This window comes from Podarcis tiliguerta (genome assembly GCF_965153285.1).
Source record: "Podarcis tiliguerta genome assembly, chromosome: 10".
NCBI lineage: Eukaryota > Metazoa > Chordata > Lepidosauria > Squamata > Lacertidae > Podarcis > Podarcis tiliguerta.
Genome location: NC_139543.1, coordinates 67,978,277 through 68,002,758, shown reverse-complemented (window position 1 = coordinate 68,002,758; position 24,482 = coordinate 67,978,277). Strand labels below are relative to the sequence as shown.

Genomic DNA, 24,482 nt, shown 5'->3' with positions numbered 1-24,482 from the left:
TGCGGGCGGGGGAAGAGAAAGAAGAGGAAGAGGAAAAACAAACCAGGAGAAGACAAAAATGACTGTGTCATATCTGACTGGTTTGGAAAATACAAAAATCCAATTCTGAAGAAGCACAGATAAGGGGAGAGCTGTGGAAGTGCCATCAGCTTAGCAAACACTAAATAATGAACGAGGGAGAGACTGTGGGGTGTGATAAAACACTCCATTAGCTGGGCTGGTTTTAAATGAGTGATAATTGTGGCAGAGACACAGAAAAAAAGGTTATTGAATTTTTATCTGTAGGAAGGGGAGTCCTTTGACAGATTAACTATAAAGTCACTCAGCCCAGTTTGTATATTGTACAAATACTGTAAAAAAGAAGAAGAAATAAATAATAAATAATTTTTTATTTATACCCTGCCCTTCCCAGTTCAGAAAACCGGGCTCAGGGCAGCTAACAACACTGACTGGCAGCAGCTCTCATTCCCAGCCCTACCTGGGGATACTGGGGACTGATCCCAGGACCTTCTGCAAGGCAGATGCACTGAGCTACAACCCTTCCCTGTAGTAACAAACAAAAACAACACCTCCCACAGTTTAAAAGGACATCAATTGTTTAATTAGCCCAGGGGTCAGCAAACTTTTTCAGCAGGGGGCCGGTCCACTGTCTGTCAGACCTTGTGGGGGGCTGGACTGTATTTTTTTGGGGGGGATGGGGTGGGAAATGAACAAATTCCTATGCCCCACAAATAACCCAGAGATGCATTTTAAATAAAAGCACACATTCTACTCATGTGAAAATACCAGGCAGACCTCACAAATAACCCAGAGATGCATTTCAAACAAAAGGACACATTCTACTCATGTAAAAACACGCTGATTCCCAGACCGTCCGCGGGCCGGATTTAGAAGGCGATTGGGCCAGATCTGGCCCCCGGGTCTTAGTTTGCCTACCCATGAATTAGTCAAAGACCTGGGAGAAGAGGGATTTATTTGTCTCGAGATGACTCACTTTGTGCCACTGGAAGGTTGGAGAAAGCTGCCTTCATACGGCTGGAGAGCCATTCCAAACTTTCATGCATATTGGCCAAGGCCTTCAGGTCGCTGACGTCAGAGAGAATCTCTTGTGTGGGAATCAGTTTATCACCCAGGTTCCCAATGAGCACTTCGGATTCTTTGCCAAAGGCGGTTCTAGAACAAGAAAAACACAAGGCGCATATACAATTAATACAGAACTCAACAATAGTGTAAAGAAAAGGACTTTCTCAGTCAGATTTGTCTGGGGGGCTTTTCCTGGTGTGGGATTTTGCACGTCCATCTGAGCCCGTGCTGCTCCCACATCAGCCTGTCAGGTGCTCTTGATTCCTCAAACTGGAATAACCTGAATGTATTATTTATCGCCAAAGAATGGATGCTTTTGAATTATCGTGCTGGAGGAGGCTCTTGAGAGTCCCATGGACTGCAAGAAGATCAAACCTCTCCATTCTGAAGGAAATCAGCCCTGAGTGCTCACTGGAAGGACAGATCGTGAAGCTGAGGCTCCAGTACTTTGGCCACCTCATGAGAAGAGAAGACTCCTTGGAAAAGACCCTGATGCTGGGAAAGATGGAGGGCACAAGGAGAAGGGGACGACAGAGGACAAGATGGTTGGACAGTGTTCTCGAAGCTACCAGCATGAGTTTGACCAAACTGCGGGAGGCAGTGGAAGACAGGAGTGCCTGGCATGCTCTGGTCCATGGGGTCACGAAGAGTCGGGCACGACTAAACAACAACAACAACATTATTTATCAGTGCAACCAGCGACGTTACAATGGAGTTTTGAGGCTAGATCTGTGCAGAGTAAGAAAAGATCAGACACCAGGATAAACTGAACGCTAGCCTCACTGAAATCCATGCTGGTCGTGATTCACTTGCCTCACTGATTTCAACAGGACTAAAGCACAACTAAGTCTGGATCCGACTCATTTTTACTGAGGTTTAATGTATTTTAAATTATTTGATCCCACTAGAAGCAGCTCATGGCCAGGCACTGAAAACAAGAATTAAAAAAACAGTAGGTCAAAACAAGATTGGAGTGATCGTTTTGTAGTATTATGGCAGTGGACAAAGCTGTAGTTTAACTTTTGAATAAATGTGTTTTTAACAAGAAAAAGAAGAAGAAGAAGTGGTGACACAACTTCCCTACAGAATTTATACCTGCAGCAAGTTAATGTGTATGTATTGTCAAGATGGAGATAGCCCTTTTTTTGCATTATATTTCTTTTTGCATGTTATATCGTTTTGAGTTGTATCCCCCCCCCCCAAGTTAAAGAATAGAATAAGTGGCACAACAATGAAACAATCCATGCTTTCTTCTAAATCATGTGAAGGAGTTTGACCCATTTCAAAGCTCGACCAGGCTGGCTCCAGACTACAAGGAAGGGTGAAGAATTCCTTAACATAATTTTCCTAATGGATTCCGGTAAGTTGTAATAACAAGCCTCTCATTCATCACGAGGGATTTCTAAAACAACTTAGTAGCTCATGATCAGGCTTTTTCGGTTGTCCCAGAGGGAGGGGCTGGGCGGCTGGACAGAGAAGGCTAGTAAAATTGATCACGGGGTCAGGCGGTCAAACACTGAGTCATCCGCTAAAGGAACACACATTATTAAGTAACTTACAATGCCCAAAGGGAACCCTCCACAGTTCAGATCTATTTCCTGGTAACAGGCAACCCTGAAGAAATTCATCCTGCACATTCAAAGGAATTTGAGGGCTACGCATGTGAGCCCTGAAAGATAAGACAATCCATTCATGGCAAGGCTACCTGTTGTTGCCACTACCATTTAGGATCATTTTAGGAATAATTTACCTTATGAAGTCCTCCTCTTCCTCCCTCTTTGGTCGCAATTGCTTGGGCTGGGCCATGTTGATCCAGTTTGGAAGAGACTTCAGGAGTCTGGTGATATCATCATCTTTTGCCCAAGACGCACTGATGACCAGCTTTTCATCAGATTGAACAATGCTCCTACATCAAATGAGAAATGGTGATGTAAGGAAGAGGTGAGGTGTATTTCCTGATTATTTGATATTCCAGCTCACATTATGAGATAAATAAATAAACCATCACTCAAATGTGATGGGTGTCCAGGCTGTGGAATAAAGTGTGTCCCTATACCGTACCATACAGACAATTATAATCAACTCTTTTTTATTATTATTAAAGATTTTCTTGATTTACAAAAGCAATGTCTCTCTCTTTTTTTCCAAGCTACGTTTTTACAGATCAGTTTCATTTGTTGAGACATTAGTGTTACATTAGGAAGAAAAGGGGGGAAAGAGGTGGAGGGGGGGAAGGTGAATGGGACGGGGTCGGGTGGCGATGTTTCTGTTTTACTTAATATATGTTATAATCAACTCTGATCTCTGCATAACTGAAAATCAGCAGTGTTGATGAAGAATTCTTTGCAACTCAAAAGGTTGTAAAGGGTTTTAATCAACAGGTTGGTTCAGTGGGAGATACTTCTTAGTTTCTAAATTCAATCTGCCAAAAGCAAAATGACGAAGTCTAAGTTTTCAAATGGTGCAGGATGCCGGAGCCTAAATCTCCATTTCAGACTTCACTACTCTCTGGAACAATGTGCTTTCCCATTTCCTAAACTATCAACCCCTGAGCTGCATCAAAAATCAACGCAAAATTGAAAAGCAGATAAAAGTAAAAGCTGTCTTGAACAACAAATAGCCCTCCAGCTCAGACTGTAGAAAATCCAATGGTTCTGCCTAGTATTCTGTTAAAAATATCAGAAAAAAACATAGTTATTTTTGAAGGAAGAGAGGAATTTGGTCATTTCCTTCTCATCGAGGGCCTATTTGCTAGACTACGTTAACCAGTATGCTTTGACCACTCAAGTCTGAAATGACAACAGCAATGAGGCTGCTACTACTCTGGGGCGTTTATTTCACAGTCTAACAAATACAACTGTTTTCTTCTCAATCCTGCACCTCAGAATTATAGTCTTAGGTTCATTTTATCCTATGTGCCTCCTAGACATAAGCCCTTGCAATACTCTCCCTGTGTTTTCAAACTTTATCTAATAATTCAAGAAGAGAGACATTCTAGAGAGTAATGAAAAGTAGAGCCCTGGAAAGTCACCATGCCACGTAGGACGGAAGACAATAAAATAGTTATTTGTCACAGCAGTGGGGATGCCATATTTAATTCAGAACTCCACCCCAGTTTTGTCATTCCTTACCTGTGCCACCTGGAGCAAGCTGCTCTGTTTATGTGATCAGCTGTGGCAAACCTTGGTCTGGATTGTGTGGATTGATGGGGTGGGCAAATGATCGTCCCACTGCATGATGGAAGGTTGTGTTTTTGGTCTCCTCGAGGATTCCAGTTTGGGTGACGTAATGTAAAGGTAAAGGTAAAGGCACCCCTGACCATTAGGTCCAGTCGTGACCGACTCTGGGGTTGCACGCTCATCTCGCTCTATAGGCCGAGGGAGCCGGCGTTTATCCGCAGACAGTTTCCAGGTCATGTGGCCAGCATGACTAAGCCGCTTCTGGCGAACCAGAACAGCGCACGGAAATGGCGTTTACCTTCCTGCCAGAGCGGTACCTATTTATCTACTTGCACTTTGAAGTGCTTTTGAACTGCTAGGTTGGCAAGAGCAGGGGCCGAGCAACGGGAGCTCACCCCGTCACGGGGATTCGAACCGCCAACCTTCTGATCGGCAAGTCCTAGGCTCTGTGGTTTAACCCACAGCGCCATCCGTGTCCCTTGCTTCCTGCTTTAGGTGGAGATAAAAGGAACTGAACCAGGGACCTTTTGGACACACAGCAGACTCTGTACCACTTAGCTAGAGTCTCCTCCTTGCAACTCCATGCTTTGGTGCATGATATGTGTTTGGGGCAAGAGACCTGCTCTATTTGTGGATGAGCATGAATTTCTCATATTCAGACATGTTGAATCTGAAAGTGAAATCTGTTGCTGACTCCTGGGGTGCTTCTGTCACTAAATACCTGAGTCTCAATTAGCCCCAGCGGCCTCCAGATGTTCCCTAATCAAAGTCCCGAGCCACTCTGCTATTTTGTTTCCAGGGGTTATTAGCAGCCATTTGAATTTTGGAAGCAGTGCAGGTTCTGGAGCTGCTATGCCATCTCAAGCAGATGTCTTCTGCACTCAACGCACTGAGCCGTGAAGGGAATCGGGCCTTTCTCTGCAATGCCCTGTCACCTGTTTGTCTGTTACGCCCCTTTCCTAGCCCCCTCCTGGGAGCCAGATACAACACAGCAACCCAGATGGCTCTGTCTGTGGCCCAATGAGCCAAAAACCAATTATTAGATTGTCGTGCTGGTGGTGATGATTAACCCTATTACCAGAACAGGAAAAATTGCATAGCTAGCTGCTTTGAGATAGTGGTGGTGGGTGGATTCCGGTATCAGTTTTAAGATGACAGCTCTGTTCTTCAATGAATGCCACCTCCTCAAGTCTGTGGTGTCTGTGTTTCTCCCACCCAACCCCTTAAATGGTCCTTGCATTTTCTCTGCCACTTCTGCCAGCTGCTGGCATCCTAGGGCTGACCACCACATCCCCTAGTTAATGGACATGTAGCACATCGCTCTCGGGAAACATGGCCATTAGGACAGGGGGGCACCACAGACACGGAGATGCCAGCATAAACAAACTTCACTAGCCAAACCACAAGGAGTGTCTGCTCGCTTCTCCAGCCATGGACTCCAACTGCTTGCCATGCAAATAGCTGTGCCCAGGTCACACTTCAAAAGAGAAGTGTAGGATTAACACCTTAGCTTAAACTTAGAGGTGCATTTAACCTCTCATGCACCTGCTGAATCCTTTAACCTGCAATTTGCCTTATGTACTAATCTGAAGGGACGCGGGTGGCGCTGTGGGTTAAACCACAGAGCCTAGGACTTGCTGATCAGAAGGTCAGCGGTTCAAATCCCCGTGACGGGGTGAGCTCCTGTTGCTTGGTCCCTGCTCCTGCCAACCTAGCAGTTCAAAAGCACGTCAAAGTGCAAGTAGATAAATAGGTACCGCTCCGGCGGGAAGGTAAATGGCGTTTCCGTGTGCTGCTCTGGTTTGCCAGAAGCGGCTGAGTCATGCTAGCCACATGACCCGGAAGCCGTCTGCAGACAAACACCGGCTCCCTCGGCCTATAGAGCGAGATGAGCACCGCAACCCCAGTCGGCCACAACTGGACCTAATGGTCAGGGGTCCCTTTGCCTTTACTAATCTGATAAATGCACTAAAACCTTTGGCAGGACTGGAGGTGTGAGTTTGAGTTCTTCATACGACCAGGAAGGCTGGGACAGCTGAGAATAATCCCTGGCCAAGCTCTTGGGAGAGCGACTGCCAGTCAGAGTACACTAGGATAAATGGACCCGTGGTCCGATTCAGCACGAGGCAGCTTTAAATGACAGGAGGATGGGCTATGAATCAGAAGTGGTGGAGAACAAGACTTGGCACCTCCAGTTAAAGGGTTCTGGGTAACTGGGATGGGAAACGCTAAAGACATGCAGGGCTGGATAAATAACTAGCACCATGCAGTTTCTTATACACATTCTCTCCCTATCTCACAATGAGTTAGGAGAACATCTTGTGCCCCCATTATGCTCTTCCTAGTCACATAAAGGGCATAATGACTTCTATTTGTACCTAGCATGAGCTAGTAGATCAAGTAGTGTATTTTCTGTGTTCTTTTATGTCCTCCTCTTCCTGTAATCAGGGATTGGACACTGAAATGAGGGCTGAGGGCTGACCTAATTGTGCCACTGCAAATGCAATAAATAAAGAGTTCACTTGTAACTTCACAAGTAGGTAAACAACTTAAAGCAGGGGGACAGGTAAGTTTTGTATTAGTGGGACTGGGGGTATTAACTATGTATGTGCAAATAGGCTAGTTATTGTCTCACCTTTATCCTTGTAGCTATACCCCTGCTTTAAGCCGTTTACCTACTGTCTTCTCTTGTACATTATTTACTACAAAGGTATGTCTTAATTATGCATTACATGGATGGAGCATTGCTTCTCCTACTGCCACCATCAAACCCATCCATCACCAACAAGTCCCAGGGCACGCTGCAGCAATTTAAAATTCAATATTAAAAGCAGTCAAAACAAATTACAATGCAGCGGTAGTCTGTATTTTACAATTTTAGGGCGTCCTAATGGTTTTATTGCACACTGCCATGAAATCTTTTTGAATGAGTTGGCAGTGTAGAAATGCACTTATAGGTAAAAGAAATCTAAACTTATTCCCTTATTTGCCTTTTCCTCCTAAAGAAGAAAACCTCCAAATGCTTCAGTCTGTCCTTGAAGGGAAGGACCTGAAGGGTGCTACCTGGCCCTCAAGCAAAGCCTTACCTGTAGGCCACAGTGCAGGTGTCCTTGTATTCCTGGAGTTTGACACACACCATGTTGAGGAACTGGTCAGAGTAGGCGCTCAGGTCGTGCATCAAATTCATGAGGTCCTGGACAGTCTTTTCCACAATCACTGTGCTCTGCCGAAAGAAAGAAAGAAAGAAAGAAAGAAAGAAAGAAAGAAGTTTTTTAAAGGCTTGTCATGGTGGGCCCCTGCCAAGAAAAACATTTTTTCAAGCCTTTCTAAGTTTATTTGGCACAAGCAAGCAAACCAAGAACACCATAGTTAGTCTTAATTAAATGCAACAATTCAATACAATGGCGTAAAATTCTTGTTTTCAACTTTGGGTACTTAGTACTTCTTCATGCAGAATATACAGTATTTTTCGCCCTATAGGGCGCACCTCGTTTTTTTGGGGGGGGGATAAATAAATAAAAAATTATCCCCCCCCCCCAAGAACAGGCTGCTATCCGCAAGCCTTGCGAGCCCGGCGGGAACTCCCGCTTGCGGACATCTGTGCGAAGCACGGGGTGCGCCCCGTGCTTTGGGCTGCAGGATGCTGCTCGCAAGGCTTGCGGATAGCTTCCTAAAGCCTGGAGAGCGAGAGGGGTCGGTACGCACTGACGCCTCTCGCTCTCCAGGCTTCAGCGAAAGCCTGCATTCTCCCCATAGGACGCGCACACATTTCCCCTTCATTTTTGGAGGGGGAAAAGTGCATCCTATAGGGCGAAAAATACGGTAGTTGAATTAACCAATTCACTCTCACAAGATGTAGTGATGGCCGCCAATCCTCTCCTTCAGCGCGAATTCATGGAGGGTAAGGATATGGCTACAAATCATGATGGCTGTGTACAACTTCTACTGTTGGATTCAGTATGTTTCTGAATACAGTGGTACCTCAGGTTAAGAACTTAATTTGTTCTGGAGGTCCGTTCTTAACCTGAAACTGTTCTTAACCTGAAGCACCACTTTAGCTAATGGGGCCTCCTGCTGCCGCCGCATGATTTCTGTTCTCATCCTGACGCAAAGTTCTTAACCCGATGTGCTATTTCTGGGTTAGCGGAGTCTGTAACCTGAAGCGTCTGTAACCTGAAGCGTCTGTAACCTGAGGTACGACTGTAGAAGTTTCTGCGACTCACAAGTAGGGCAAGCACTCTTGTGCTAAGGTCCTGCTTACAGGCTTCCCACAGGCATCTGGTTGGTCACTGCGAGAAAAAGGTTTCTCTTTCTTTCCCAAACTAACCCATTCCCCAAAACGCACCACCCTTTCTTTGTTGGCAAAGTGCTCCAGCCTCCAATCATTTTGCTTTACTTCATATCTTTTCCAGGTAAGGAATATTTTTTTTTTAGTTGGATTCTGAGAACCTCCACATCCCTTTCTCAATTTGTGTTGCCCCTGAAGAGCCAGTGGCTCAAGCCAACATCCCCACAAGTCATCTCAAAGCAGCTGCTTTGCTGTTACAGCATTTTGTATGCTGTCTGGGTATCTGCACACTTCTCTTTCGTGTAAGCCCCACTGATGGGTGCCGGAAAGAAAGAGAAAGGTAAAACTAGCTCCCAGAGGGGCAATTGTGTTAGCTTCTTGCAGCAAAAACAAGAGTCTTGTGGCACCATAAAAATTACTAACCAATTGAACACGCTGCAAAATAATATTTCGCTTCACAGAATAGCAGGATTGTTTTCTGAGCTGTGCACTTAAAAGCAAGAGGCTGAAGCCTCTCCCAAGCCCTGCTTTGGTTTACATATTGAATTAAAGTCCTCCGTGCAGCTGATTCCATTGACTGCGACAGGTGAGGCATTCTCTCCCCGCCTCCCTTGCAAGAGAGTTGGACACTTTTTGCATTTGAAGTTGCAAAACCTCATCAGAGTCAAAGCCGGAGCCTCTCCGCTACCCTCCCCCAAGCCTGGCTTCCTTCTCAGCATCGATTTTAAGATTAAAGTACTGCAAGAAGGACCCAGATCCATAATCCTGTTCCTGCAGATTTACCGGTGAGTGACAGGAATTGATTCTGCTCTCCAAGCTGCTAAAAAGAATAAGGAAGCCTCCCCCTCGCTCAGCGCTGCAACCCGGCCCTTTGCATGTGCGGCACGTTATTCCGAGGGAAGTTTGACAGTCGTCAAAGGCACTTTGCAGAGAGTGTCCTTGGCTGGGAATATAGGGTGGTGAAAAACACTTCAGCTCTGCACATCGACTGATATTCCACAGCTGCCCTGTACAACTCATGACTTTCTGAGCTGAAGGTATCCCCTCGGTCATTGCCTCAGTCCACCTGGGGCTTGAGGAAGCTCCTGCTTTCAGAGGCTGCCTGGGGCTGAAGGAGGTAAGGCTGGTCAAGCACCTGGTCAGCCAGAACACTATATACCGTATTTTTCGCTCTATAACATGCACCAGACCATAACACGCACGTAGATTTTAGAGGAGGAAAACAAGAAAAAAAATATTCTAAACGAAATAGTGGATATATGATTTTTGTGGTTCATGCTGTGGCCACAGACATGTGATCTGACAGTGAGTTTGGAGTAGCCCAATGCAAAAATCCTGAGGATCCATGTGGATCCATGCTTTGTAACCACAGAGGAGGGAAGGAAGGGGAACCATGGATCCTCTGCTCACGACTGCAGCAGATCCCCACCACCACCCGCAGGCATTCGCTCCATAACACGCACAGACATTTCCCCTTACTTTCTAGGAGGAAAAAAGTGAGTGTTATGGTGCAAAAAATACGATATATATATATATGATGGGACTGAGCCTTGGACTGAATCACAATCTGTGCATGGCAGCCCCCAGCCAGAAGGACTAACAGATCCCACTCCTGGGTTTCAACAGGTCCTTTTGAGGATTGACCCACAGACCTTCTACTGTCCTTCAAAACATTCCATCTTCTCTTTCTCCAACTTCATGTTTGTATGTCATGCTCAATTGTCCCTGGAGGAATATCTAGTACAGTGGTACCTCGGGTTACATATGCTTCAGGTTACATACACTTCAGGTTACAGACTCCGCTAACCCAGAAATAGTACCTCGGGTTAAGAGCTTTGCTTCAGGATGAGAACAGAAATCATGCTCCGGCAACAGCGGGAGGCCCCATTAGCTAAAGTGGTGCTTCAGGTTAAGAACAGTTTCAAGTTAAGAACGGACCTCCAGAAACAATTAAGTTCTTAACCCGAGGTACCACTGTATTGTAACAATTGCCCCAATGAAAGTCACCAGATGCTACAGTAAGGGTGAGAGATGATGCATCCAAAAACAAAAGTCTTGGGTTGCATGTGCTCTGGTCAAAAAAGAAATTAGGTTTATGAACTCGAACACCTGTCATTGGTTTCTCAGACTCACAGTGAAGGTAAAACTGACCAAATGTCAAGCTTCCTTGTTTTCAGAAGCCCTTCAGTTGGCAACTGTCATGGATCTGAACACACCACTGGTCAGATCTCTACTGCAGATAAAACTAATGTTTTGAGTGTGACTACTGATCAGTGGAAGGACGCGGGTGGCGCTGTGGGTTAAACCACAGAGCCTAGGACTTGCTGATCAGAAGGTCGGCAGTTCGAATCCCCATGACGGGGTGAGCTCCCGTTGCTCGGTCCCAGCTCCTGCCAACCTAGCAGTTCAAAAGCACGTCAAAGTGCAAGTAGATAAATAGGTACTGCTCCGGCGGGAAGGTAAACGGCGTTTCCGTGCACTGCTCTGGTTCGCCAGAAGCGGCTTAGTCTTGCTGGCCACATGACCCAGACGTTGTACGCCGGCTCCCTTGGCCAGTAAAGCGAGATGAGCGCCGCAACCCCAGAGTCGGTCACAACTGAACCTAATGGTCAGGGGTCCGTTTACCTTTACCTTACTGATCAGTGGCCAAGCATCTGCTTTATAAGACCAGGGTTCAACCCTGGAAGTATTTCTTTAGAAGGATCCAGAAGGAGGTTATGGGAAAGACCCTCCTATGCCCGAACCCATCCTTGGAGAGCTGCTGCCAACCAAAGAAGGCATTCTAGCCTAGAAGGAGGTTGTTGCTGCCATCAATACTTTTTGTATCTTTTAGATCTTATTAAGATTTAATGTGGAAACTGTTAATTTGGTTGTGTACCTTCCGATATGTTTTATTTATTGTTTATGACTATTTTTATTATAAGTATTTTTTTCATGTTGTAAGCCTTGAGGGACGCGGGTGGCGCTGTGGGTTAAACCACAAAGCCTAGGACTTGCTGATCAGAAGGTTCGAATCCCCGCAACGGGGTGAGCTCCTATTGCTCTGTCCCAGCTCCTGCCAACCTAGCAGTTCGAAAGCACGTCAAAGTGCGAGTAGATAAATAGGTACCACTCCGGCGAGAAGGTAAACGGCGTTTCCATGCGCTGCTCTGGTTCGCCAGAAGTGGCTTAGTCATGCTGGCCACATGCCCCGGAAGCTGTATGCCGGCTCCCTCAGCCAATAAAGCAACATGAGCGCCACAACCTCAGAGTCGGCCACAACTGGACCTAATGGTCAGGGGTCCTTTTACCTTTACCTTTAAGCTGCCTTGAGCATGGTTTTCACTATGGAAAGGCGGCATGCAAATACAATGGTGTATGCATGCATGCATCTATGTATGCTGTGGTCAAATCCTGCTTGCTGGTTTCCCATAGGCATCTGGTTGGCTACTGTGAGAACAGGATGATAGACTACACTGGCTATTAACCTGATCCAGCAGGATCTTACCTTACGTGCTCCTTAATGAGGAAGACCACACCTCACCAGGGAGGGCATTCCACCAATGGAGAACCCCCACCAAGAAGGCCCTGTCAATGAGTCAGTGCCAACCAGGCAGCACCCAGCTGTGGCACCACCAACAAGGGCCTCCTCTGCCAATCGTAGGGCGGCCTGAGGTGGTTGACATAGAGGGTGGTACTCTTTTAGGCATTTGAGTTCCAAATTGCTTGGGACTTCACAGGAGGAAGGCATGGGTTGTTGTGGTTTTAAAATTAGGAGGACCACACACAGGAAAAATAAAAATAAAGAATGTTGCAATATTGAAAATATTGTTTGTCTGGAGCACGTGTATCATGTTTTGAAATGATTTGCTGGATAATATTTGCCAAAACAAGAGAAACAGGGATTGACTGGCCCAGGGAAGAGAGGAAACTTCTGATCTTTGTTCTTGTATGCAGACTTCCGGTGTCCATCACACAACAAATCTGTGTAGGCCAGATGAAAGTATTTCAGCCTCACAGATATTGTACTTTACCATGATGGTGGATCTTAAAATTCAAGCAAACTAGAGATGAAAATTTCGCAGAACCCAGCACCCTACGGGACCGCCTCTCCTGGTATGCCCCACAGAGGAACTTACGGTCTTCAAATAAAAACATCTTGAAGGTCCCAGGCCGCAGAGAGGTTAGGCTGGCCTCAACTAGAGCCAGGGCTTTTTCAGCTGTGGCTCCAACCTGGTGGAACGCTCTGTCACAAGAGACTAGGGCCCTGCGGGACTTGACATCTTTCCGCAGGGCCTGCAAGACAGAGCTGTTCCACCAGGCCTTTGGTCAGGGTGCAGCCTGACTCCCTCCTTTGGCAATCTTTACAAAACTTTAGTTTATGGTTGCCATCAATTTTGAATTTGATCTTAATTAATTTTTATAATGTTTTATAATGTTGCACTATGTTAGTGTTGTTAGACGCCCTGAGCCCGGCTTCGGCTGGGGAGGGCGGGATATAAATGAAATTTATTATTATTATTATTATCACCCTGTATACATGCATGTGTAATTTTCCTGCTGGGACATTTGGCGGGTGTGTTTGTGTCAGTGTCCTGTGTATATCTGGGGTTTTTAATTACTTTTCCTTGGCTAGCCTCCTGCAAGTGTTCAAGCGCATAAATTCACAGCATAAGGCTTTGGGAAGCATGATTCATTCCCTCGATGTGGCACTGATGGGGTCTATACAGCAGGGGGCTCCAGTGACCCGTGATGGGGCACTATTCATTAGGGAAGGGAGCTGCAAATATATAAATCAACATGTCAGAGGAAGGAGCCCTGGCCCGACCCAGCGGGAATGTGCGATACATACAGATTTGTTCCACTCCACGCCATTTCACCTGTCGTCAGCAGCGTGTACCGCGCAGTAATCAATTAGGCTGACAAGATTCTCTACAAATCGGCTTAGCTCCAGCTCCTCCTGTGCCTTTAGGGTGTAGCACAGAGAAATGAAGCTGCAGCTAAAGGGAGAGAGAGGGATGCTCCCCTATAAGAAAGCAGCAGTTGTAAAACTTAGCACACAGTGTTGCTCTATCAATGCCTCTTAACAGTAACAGCCAAATGGAGCTTCCATGTTCGGAGACAGTATACCTTTGAATGTTAGGGAGCAACGTACAAGAACCCCTCCTCATTAGAACCGTCGGTTGAACTGACCCAAGCAGGATGATTAAGGTCTGTGTGGAGATAAACTTTAACCAAAAGTATGCTTTATGGAGACCGAGAAGCAATAAGAGCTTTTGGGAATGGCGCAGCAATTAATTCGGAGTCGCCATCTTGCCAAAGGATTTATAGCCGGGAGGAAGAATGGACTTGTTTTCAGACTGCATTCCTAGTGAATCTCCTCAGAGGTTTTGGGAAAGGAGGCAGATTGGTGAAGATTAATGACGCTAAGACTGTTTTGATGTATGGAAGTGATGTTATATGGAAAACGTCTGGATATGGCTACTGGATAAAAAATAATAATATCCACGCAGGATTACAAACTGTTCTAACCAGCTTGCGGAGACTATCGGAGGTCACAAAGAGAAAGGAAAAATATATGAAAATAACAACAAGAGATGTTGAAAAATGATAAGAAAGGACTGGATAGTACTGTGAACATCATAAGGTTAGATTTGTGGACATTAAAACAGCAGAAGTTGATTGGATCCCTTCGGAACTTGAAATATGGGTACCCCCAACAAAAATTTAAAATTTGGCTGTGTAATTTGGAATTTATGTAATTTGGTTTGATTTGATGTGATTGGTCGGATAATAAAAAATTATTCTTAGAATGTTAGGGAGCAACGACCAGGAGAGGGCTGCTTTTGTTTGTTACTATGCTATGTATTTTTGTGTTTTCGTATTGAAAACTGCCCTGTGATCCTTGGGTAAAGGGTGGTATAGAAAATCATCATCATCATCATCATCATCATCATCATCATCATCATCTAGAGGGGCCACTGGCTTGATCTAGAAGGGCTCTTTTGTTTAATAAGAGCTATTCAGGGGAACTGTTATGCTGGGGAAATGGAAGGCTTCGGGAGACAGACCCAGGTTGCGAACTCAACATCACTTAAAAGTTAGTTGAGCCACCCTGATATATATTCACAGGGAAGGTGGTTGAAAAGTGGCAGAAAGGTGCATTTTTTTCTGTCCTTTCAGTGCACACTTAGGAGGACAAGCAAAGGGGATTCAAATCCTCGTTAGTGTCATCACAAACATTCCTTGAATAACTTAATTCACACAAACTGACTATTCCCCCAACGTAGGTGACACAAAATTCAACAGTGCAAACTCTAAGGAAACTAAGATTTTGGTTACACTACCAGGACGGGGGAGACCTAAATTCAAATCCAACATCAACTGTGGCATTTACCATTGGCCTTAAATGTCTCTATTCCTTTGCTCCTTCCTACCTCCTTTCTCCGCCTCCGCCTCCTCTTTGCTCATCTGCCACTGATCTCCACTTTAAGCCTAACACTTCCACGGGCCTAACACTTCCACGGCTGCCCTGTCTGTGGGCATTTTCCTGAGCTGCTACTGACCACTGGAACACCCTGACACACAGGAGCACAGAAAATGACTTTATACAGAGTCAGGCCATTGATCCATCTAGTTTGGTATTTTCTATACTGTCTGGCAGCAGCTCTTCAGCGCTTGAGCCCGGGGTGTCCCAGTCATGCCTAGAGATGCAACAGATTGTACCTAGAATCAGGCATGGCCAAACTTGGCCCTCCAGATGTTTTGGGACTGCAATTCCCATCATCCCTGACCACTGGTCCTGTAGCTAGGGATGATGGGAGTTGTAGTCCTAAAACACCTGGAGGGCCAAGTTTGGCCATGCCTGACCTAGAGCCTTTTGCATACAAAGCAGAGGCTCTACCATGGGGCAACAGCCCTTCTTTGGACACCTGCTTTACTCTTTTCCACATTTCCCAGAGACAGGACTCATCTTCTTACTTGGGCCTTCCTGTAAGATTTGCTTCCTGCATGCCTTCCATTTTCTACCTTTTCGTCCTTACGTGTTGTATCTCTCTTTAGATTGTAAGTGTGTGACTGGGCCTGCCAGTCCACGATCTTTCTTATGCACCCATTCTGCTTTTTGGTACTGTATCATACAGATTAATCAATATCTATTATATTTATCTATCCATAACTATCTCTCGTTATCTCTTGGCTAGAGATACTGGGCCCAGAAAAGGACTTCCAGAGCTTGCAATCCTTGCTTTGAAGCAGAGAAAAACACTAGACGCTTCTGCAACTTCAATTAAAACAAGAGCTTGAAGTCTGAAGGACAGCTCTGAGGAAAACTGCAGCCATTTTGAAAGGCTGCAGCAAAGCCAAAGACCGTCTCTATGGGTCCCTCTTGAACTAGAGAAGGGAGAAAACTGCCTTTGGTCAGCACATCAGGTCCCTATTTCCCCTACCCCTTCTGGGCCAAATTTGGCAGGTGGGCTTCACATGATACGGTGCTTTGAAGTCCCCCAAATCAATGGATTAATTCAAAGTGCACACAAAGTTCTTTGCAAGCCCCTTTGAAGGATTTGCAAAGAGCCCTGCCCTCGGCTTTGAAATCCTGCTGCGTAGTAAGACTTCAGGAGCAGTATGCTTGGGGCTTCTGAAGTGCCGCCAATCAACGTAAGAATTTATTTTAAAAATCCAGGAAAAGAATATGAACAGAAACAGGAAGGGGAGAACAACTGAACCTCTTAAGAGCATTGTAACAACAAATTCAACTGAGTAAAGTAGAAAAATATACTAAGAATATCAAACAAAAATGGCTTCAATATGGGAATAAACCTTCAAAACTTAAAGGTTTATCAATGGCATTGATAAACGCCATTATCAACATACTTAAAAAAGTACAAGTGCCATGCCTAACACCATCAATTAAGTATAAGAACTAAACAGTTGAAACCTCACAAGATATAAGTGAACATATTTGGCAAGTTTACCAAGTACCAGGAAACACCCGTCAACAAAACAGATAACAGAATATTTTCTACAATCAATGTGCCCAAAGTCACTAATGGAGATATAGCAATGTTGAGAGTCCTAATAATGGAAAAGGAAATTAATGAGATAATAGCTGACTTCATAACAAAGCATCAGGACCAGATGGGCTGAGTTTTTAAAAATCTTTTGCAGGGAAAAAGCACTTACATTACGGGAAAATGATAAATAAGCCTTTGCAAATGGGAAATTTGCCAACATCATAGTCAGAAGTGATTGCAAAAGTACTTCCAAAAGCAGGAAAAGATTTGACGATTCCACAATCAGATGGACCGATTTCCCTCCTTAATCAAGATGTAAAAATATGGAGCCCTCTATTGGCAAACAGGTTAAACAATATTATTCCAATATGCATACACCAGGACCAAACAATGTTTATATGAAACAGAAAATTACAATCTAGTGCCAAGAAGGCAGTGGATTGAACAGAACTATGTAATAAACAAACAACTACCAGCCTTTATTTTCCTGGATGTGGAAAAAGCCTTTGATAAGAATGAACTGGAAATCTGTATCAAGGATGCTACAATAAAGAAAAGAAACAGGAACTTTTAAAACACGGGTGGACTTGCTTTACTTTAAACCAATGCCCAGTGTACCACCCATCTGCATGTATAATAACAGACAGAGGAACAGGGCAAGATTGTAATTTCATAGAATTTGTCATCGTTATTGTTTACACTCTATTTGAATACATACAGAATTGGCAGCACATGCACAATTCGCTCTGATCACAGAATCCAGGCGGGAAGGTCTGCTTGCTGGTGCAGAATGGGATGGCTTCTGGTACAGAGCACACTTAATTTCTCTTCCAATCTTCCTCACACTTGTCATTCATTCAAAGGTCATTTCATTATAGGCAGAGACAAGCAGCCTTCCCCAGCCCTCTCTTTGAGCCTAAGGCCATACTACTTTGTGATACTCACAGAGATTGACAGGATTTCAAGACTGGTGTGAACACTGCTAGGAAAGATAGCACCAGAGGCAAAATTGCCTTCACAACATCTGCATCAGTCTATCTGGCTAACATGCCCAGCCTGAGTTCAGCCACCTGGGTTCAAGGAATCCAATGCTTTGGGTTCCCCCACCCCCAGTATCTGGCACTCCAACATACTTGGGTGCCAGTTGTAGTGCTGGGATTATTTTCCTGATGTGAAATTTAGTGAGCCTCTATAATTTGTGTGTGGCAGTGCAAAAGCTCATTTGCAGGAAAAACACTAAGGGATGTGGGTGGCGCTGTGGGTTAAACCACAGAGCCTAGGACTTGCAGATCAGAAGGTCAGCAGTTTGAATCCCCGCGACGGGGTGAGCTCCCGTTGCTCGGTCCCTGCTCCTGCCAACCTAGCAGTTCCAAAGCACATCAAAGTGCAAATAGATAAATAGGTACCACCCCAGTGGGAAGGTAAACAGCGTTTCCGTGCGTTGCTCTGGTTCGCCAGAAGCGGCTTAGTCATGCTGGCCACATGACCCGGAAGCTGTACGCCGGCTCCCTCGGCCAATAAAGCGAGATGAGCACCGCAGCCCCAGAGTCGTCCGTGACGGGACCTAATGGTCAGGGGTCCCTTTACCTTTACCTATAATTTGTGTGGTAGTGCAAAAGCTCATCTGCAGGAAAAACACTACAAAAAATGTTTGCAGTGGCCGTAAGAGTGGTCTGCAGGCCACTGAGATCAAGGTACGAGCAACACATACCAGAATCCTGGGAATTAGGTGATCCTGGAGGGTCACTGCCAACTATAACGCTGCAAGATTGGATGCGCATAGGCAGTCTATTTTTCATTTGCTTATTTAACAAAATTTATTTACCTCTTGACTGTAATAAAACCTCTAAGGCGTTTAAAAGAAATACAAGGATATCAATAAAAAGGTAAAAAATGATCAACACACTTTATAAATAGTTAAAATTAACAGTAAAATAGATTAAACCATGTCAGCATCTATATGGTTGGATAGGTTTGCCTCAACAAGCAGGAGCAGAGAACAGTAGAGAGGTGTCTGCCTCATCTCTCTCTCTCTCTCTCTCTCTCTCTCTCTCTAATATCAGTATTTCCCCCCCTAGCAAACTGTTACTGCTCTCTGAACTTCCAGGTTGTAGACTGGCTGCAAATATTGTACTATTTTTTATTTTTTTTTAAGAGATTACCAAGGGAGAAACATGATACAGGTTTATGTGGAAAGAATAAATATTAAATGTAGGACTGTAATGGACAGGCAGTAGGCTGAAGAGCAGAAAAATTGCTTCACACAGTACGACTCAGTTTGTGGAACTCACTTAGATTCATACAATTGTAGAGTTGGAAGGGATTATGAGGGTCATCTAGTCCAACCCCCAGCAAGGCAGGAATCTTTCACCCAACATGGGGCTGGAACCCATGATCCCACTGACTGAGCCTACCCCATAGCTTCTTACTTTCTTTTTTAAAAGTATTAGACCAGCTTCACCAAGCTGCTGCCATCCAGATGTTTTGATCTACAACTCCCGTTGGCCCCAGCCAGCACAGTTGACTTAAATTTTGGAGGTACAGTGGTGCCCCGCAAGACGAATGCCTCGCAAGACGGAAAACCCGCTAGACGAAAGGGTTTTCCGTTTTTCAATGCGCTTCGCAGGACGAATTTCCCTATGGGCTTGCTTCGCAAGACAAAAATGTCTTGCGAGTCTTGAGATTTTTTTCCGCTCCCCATCCCCTTTTTCTAAGCCGCTAAACCGCTAATAGCCTTTTAGCAGCTAATCCGCTAACCCCTTAAGCCGCTAATAGCCGCTAAACCGCTAATAGCGCTAATCCGCTAAGCCGCTAATAGGGTTGCTTCGCAAGACGAAAAAACCGTTAGACGAAGAGACTCGCAGAACGGATTAATTTCGTCTTGCGAGGCACCACTGTATTCCTTGGCAAATGTGGTGGTGTGGAACTACGGAGGCCAAACTCACTATGGAAGTTGAGGTAGGATTTTCGCTCAGAACTAACCTCTCCAAAGCCGGTAGCCACAAAAGTTCAAAATGATCAAAGGCCTCATAACTTGGGCACTGAATTCCAGGGATGAAGCAAAGGATGATTACCACCATGCTTCCCAGGGCATCTGACTTGCCATTTGTTTAAAATATTTATCTCTTACAGTTCCAACCCTGAGGCACATAATGAGAGTCCAGAAACAAAAGCCCATAAAATCTTTCAGGAACAGAATGTGTATCTATGTTGATGGACCTTGGTAGACCCAGTTGGGCAACTCTTATGCTCCTTAGAGTATGTCGAAATGTCCTGAGTTTTGGCACTGGTCTGAGCCAATGGTGCCTATGGAACCGTGTAGCTATTCTAAGAAGGCCCATAGACGGACTGGCCTTTTCCCTTCCTGATTTATGTCTGCTACCAGTGCAGATGGCGTCCTGCCGATCTTGCTCTACAGAACTCCCAGGCAGTTGTGGATTTCACAGAGTAAGCATTTCAATTCTGTCTTGCTCTCATACATTATTTCCCCCATGCTAACGACAGTCAAGTTACTGTCCTGTGAAAAAATCCATTTAGCTCGAGCGAGGCTGGCTGCAAAGCGGGAAATGAAGGGCACCGGGGAAGCCTAAGCTGGCACCAGGCGAGCGCGGGCACAGCCATCCGCAAAGCACTCATCCATTACCCAATCAGTGGCATTTCCAAACCCAGCGGGGTTCAGCTGGGGTCCTGCTGGGAAACAGAAATTAACTTGGAATGGAGGTAATTCATCTTCAGAAGCTAGTCATCTTTCTAAAGTGCTCCTTGGCAATAAAGGGGAGAGATCCAACAGCAACTTTGGCACCACAAAAGAAATGCTTAATGTGAAGCCTGGTGGTGCTCAAGAACAGAGTGGCAATCCATCTTCATTTTGCCCATCTTCATTTTGTCCACTTAAAACATAACATGACTGGTCAGACTGGTGACTGGGAGTGGCTGCCAAGACCATATAACACCGGTCCTGAAAGCCTCCCAGTACGTTTCTGAGTACAATTCAAAGTGTTGGTGCTGACCTTTAAAGCCCTAAACGGCCTCGGTCCTGTATACCTGAAGGAGCGTCTCCACTCCCATCGTCCAGCCCGGACACTGAGGTCCAGTGCCGAGGGCCTTCTGGCGGTTCCCTCACTGGGAGAAGTGAGGTTATAGGGAACCAAGCAGAGGGCCTTCTCGGTGGTGGCGCCTGCCCTGTGGAACGTCCTCCCAGCAGATGTCAAGGCAATAAGCAACTATTTTACTTTTAAAAGAAATCTGAAGATGGCCCTGTTTAGGGAAGCTTTTAATGTTTGATGCTGTATTGTTTTTAATATTTGGTTGGAAGCCGTCCAGAGTGGCTGAGGAAACCCAGCCAGACGGGCAGGGTATAAATAAATTATTATTATTATTATTATTATTATTATTATTATTATTATTATTATTATTATTATTACAGTGGTGCCTCGCAAGACGAAAAGAATCTGTTCCGCGAGTCTTTTCGTCTTGCGGTTTTTTCGTCTTGCGAAGCAAGCCCATTAGCGGATTAGCGCTATTAGCAGTTTAAGGGCTATTAACGGCTATTAAAGGCTTAAGGGATTAGCGGATTAGCTGCTAAAAGGCTATTAGCAGCTTAGCGCTTTAGAAAAAGGGGTTGGGGAGCGGAAAAAAACCTCAAAAATCGCAAGACATTTTCGTCTTGCAAAGCAAGCCCATAGAGAAATTCGTCCTGCGAAGCACCTCTGAAAACGGAAAACCCTTTCGTCTTGCGGGTTTTCCGTCTTGCGAGGCATTCGTCTTGCGGGGCACCACTGTATTAACATGCGCCTAAGTGACATCTGCATCTATGGCAGCATTGTTAGGCCACGTTAAAGGTAGATTATCTTCCTTAGCCCCACCTAAAATCCGACTTGCATCACCACTGCACTGCAAGCCAAATGCAATGCAGGTTAAGTAGCTACATGTCTCCATGTAGCTGCGGTGGAGCCATTGGTGGAGAAGCCCCTTGCAACCTCTTGTAATGCCACTGGCGTCTTCATTCACACAAGGAACAAAAAGTCACAGAGAAAGTGTAGCATATTTCTTAGTCCTCTTCTACTGTTGGAAGCTGCCAGGTGTTTCTGAAGAGTGAGTGAGCCAATGGGCAGGCATGTGCCCTGGGGGGAGCGCGTGGGGCATAGAGACCAGACTGGAAGTCAAAGCCCAGGCAGCTTTAGCAGCTGTCAGAATCAACAGCAAATATAGTCACAGAGCATCTTCTGACCACATGAAGGTCTCAAAGATTCCAAATTACATATTTGAAGGAACCTCCTACGTCTGTTCAAGGCCTTTAACGTCTGCATCTCAGTCCATCTGGCTGACCTTTTCTGGACTTTTTTCATGATCAGTTATTAAGGTCAAATTATTATTTATACTGGACAGATATTCTGTCAACACTGAAATGTCACCAGAGTCGGACAGCTGGCAATGAAGTATACTAACTACATATTTACTGTCAAGGGATCTGGAGGCTTCATGGTGTTTTCTACATTACAGGGCATATTGTATAGCCTTCAGTGCAAAAATGCAGGATTTGAGAATCTTAGTTTCATTTTTTTTGCAATAACAGTTAAAGTGAGTGGTATGTCACCATGAATAAACGGGGGGGGGGGGGGATAAAACCAAAGTGTCCTTTTTTTGCTAGAGGTTGATGGCTTGTCTATACTACAGGTTTGCCATAAGTTGGGACAACGTTTTAAGTTGGTCTGCGTTGTCTATATTACTAATCAAGGCAGGTGCAACACCTGCCGTTATACGATAAGAGGGGACATGATAGAGGTGCATTATATAGACCTAAGGGACATTCAATGAAGCTAAATATTGGGAGATTCAGGACAGGCAAACAGAAAATACCTCACATATTACTATATTTTTTGCTCTATAAGACTCACTTTTCCCCTCCTAAAAAGTAAGGGGAAATGTGTGTGCATCTTATTGAGCGAATGCAGGCTGCACAGCTATCCCAGAAGCCAGAACAGCAAGAGGGATTGCTGCTTTCACTCCGCAGTGATCCCTCTTGCTGTTCTGGCTTCTGAGATTCAGAATATTTTCTTTCTTGTTTTCCTCCTCCAAAAACTAGGTGCGTCTTATGGTCTGGTGCGTCTTATGGAGCGAAAAATACGGTACATAGTTAAACTATGGAATTGGCTTCCACAAGTTGTAGTGGAGGGTTAGAAATGGCAAAAGCTGCCCCCCCCCTATTTTTCCACATATCCCTTGAAAAGTAAATGTGCATCTTAGTCTTAGACCTCCCAATAAAACTGGCCAGCCAACAGATTGATCCGTTATGCCTATAGACGGCCATGGTGGCAGTGGTGGGGTCTCAGATGAGTAACAGCATGCTTGGAAAAGCAATGAGCTCCCGACTTACTGGGTGGGTGGTTGGTTGGTGGGTGGGTAAGGTGACACCGGGGCCCTGGCGGAGCTGCTCTGAACCCTACAGTCCTGCTTGATTATTCTACTGACAACATCCATTAAAGCCTCTTTACAAATCAAGAGCTCATATATATATATCTGAAGTATATCTGAAGGAGCGTCTCCACCCCCATCGTTTTACCTGGTCACTGAGGTCCAGCGCCAAGGGCCTTCTGGCGGTTCCCTCACTGCGAGAAGCCAAATTACAGGGAACCAGGCAGGGGGCCTTCTCGGTAGTGGCACCGCCCTGTGGAACACCCTCCCACCAGATGTCAAAGAGAACAACAACTACCAGACTTTTAGAAGACACCTGAAGGCAGCCCTGTTTATGGAAGCTTTTAATGTTTGATGCATTAGTGTATTTTAATATTTTGTTGGAAGCCGCCCAGAGTGGCTGGGGAAGCCCAGCCAGATGGGCGGGGTATAAATAAATTATTATTATTATTATTATTATTATTATTATTATTATTATTCAGTATCCCACTCATCAAAGCATCTCAAAGATTCCACAAATTTTGAATCTTCAAGAGTGCTGCCATGTGGTCATGTAAGTGTGCAATCTTTTAAACTCAAAAGGCGTTATTCATTTTCTGCCGCAGAAAATAAGAGGGTTTTTTTTTTTAATTGGCAGACTTCACATTCCTTAGATGCTATTTAGCACCAACAAGTTTAGAAATGAACACTGGGACCATAGCACTAGTGCAATTTCACCCTTGGTTTTTCTTGGCAAAATCCTCCCTCTCAGTTGTGCCCAGGGTGTGTGTGTGTGTGTGTGTGTGTGTGCTTCAAAGGATAACTTATCTAGCTTTGTTTGAAAAGTGATGAATCTTTCTTTTGTCGCTGCAAGAATTTGCTGTCGGATTTCACATTACTTGAAAAACAAAGCCCACAAAAGAACTAGGTATAATTATGTGCCTTAGGAGCTAGGAGGAACTTGGAAACTTGAAGCTACGTAGTAGCAGATGCTTCGCAACTTGTAGACTCACAGAAGTCCTTCTACTGGCCTTCTACTTCGCAGTGAAAAGTACTTGGAAAACCAGAAAAAATGTAAAGTGTGAACAATGTAAACTTGTGCTTGCAAACATTTTTCATACAGAACCCCTCGTTAGGGAGCCATAGCAGGGTGCCTGAAAACTGTGGCTTTAATGGGAAACCCAGGGTTCCCACTGTTCAGTGTATGGAAAGGCCCTTAGGCATGCATGTTTGAAACTTGACCACAGCATCAAGTGATGGCTTCTTTGTGAAAACGAGCTATTAGATGAATCACTGCCGCGAGAACTATGATATCACCTGATGCCAACTCAAACACAAGTTTTCAGCTGAGAGTAAGACATTTCACATATTCAGCTGATAGTCATCAAGTGATGAGTAATTGACTGAGTGTGAGACGCAACCAATGTTTACTCTGGGTTTGGTGCCACTGTCCAACCTCTTCCTTGATTTCATGCACAATTTCTTATTTATCTCAGGCAATTTTCCAAACGAGTGTATCTCTCTGCATTTATATATGCTGTTTTA

The 24,482-nt window shown here is 44.9% G+C and overlaps 1 protein-coding gene across 1 annotated transcript in view; it reads right to left on the bottom strand.

The window, feature by feature from the left end:
* EXOC4 (exocyst complex component 4) overlaps window positions 1-24,482 on the bottom strand; it is a 353,124-nt gene that overhangs the window by 52,089 nt on the left and 276,553 nt on the right. Inside the window, exons 12-14 of the mRNA XM_083401900.1 lie at window positions 7,349-7,485; window positions 2,834-2,989; window positions 995-1,173 (exon numbers count right to left, since the gene is read on the bottom strand). Of these exons, the coding sequence (XP_083258026.1) occupies window positions 995-1,173; window positions 2,834-2,989; window positions 7,349-7,485 (472 nt within the window). The remainder of the gene's footprint in view (window positions 1-994; window positions 1,174-2,833; window positions 2,990-7,348; window positions 7,486-24,482) is intronic.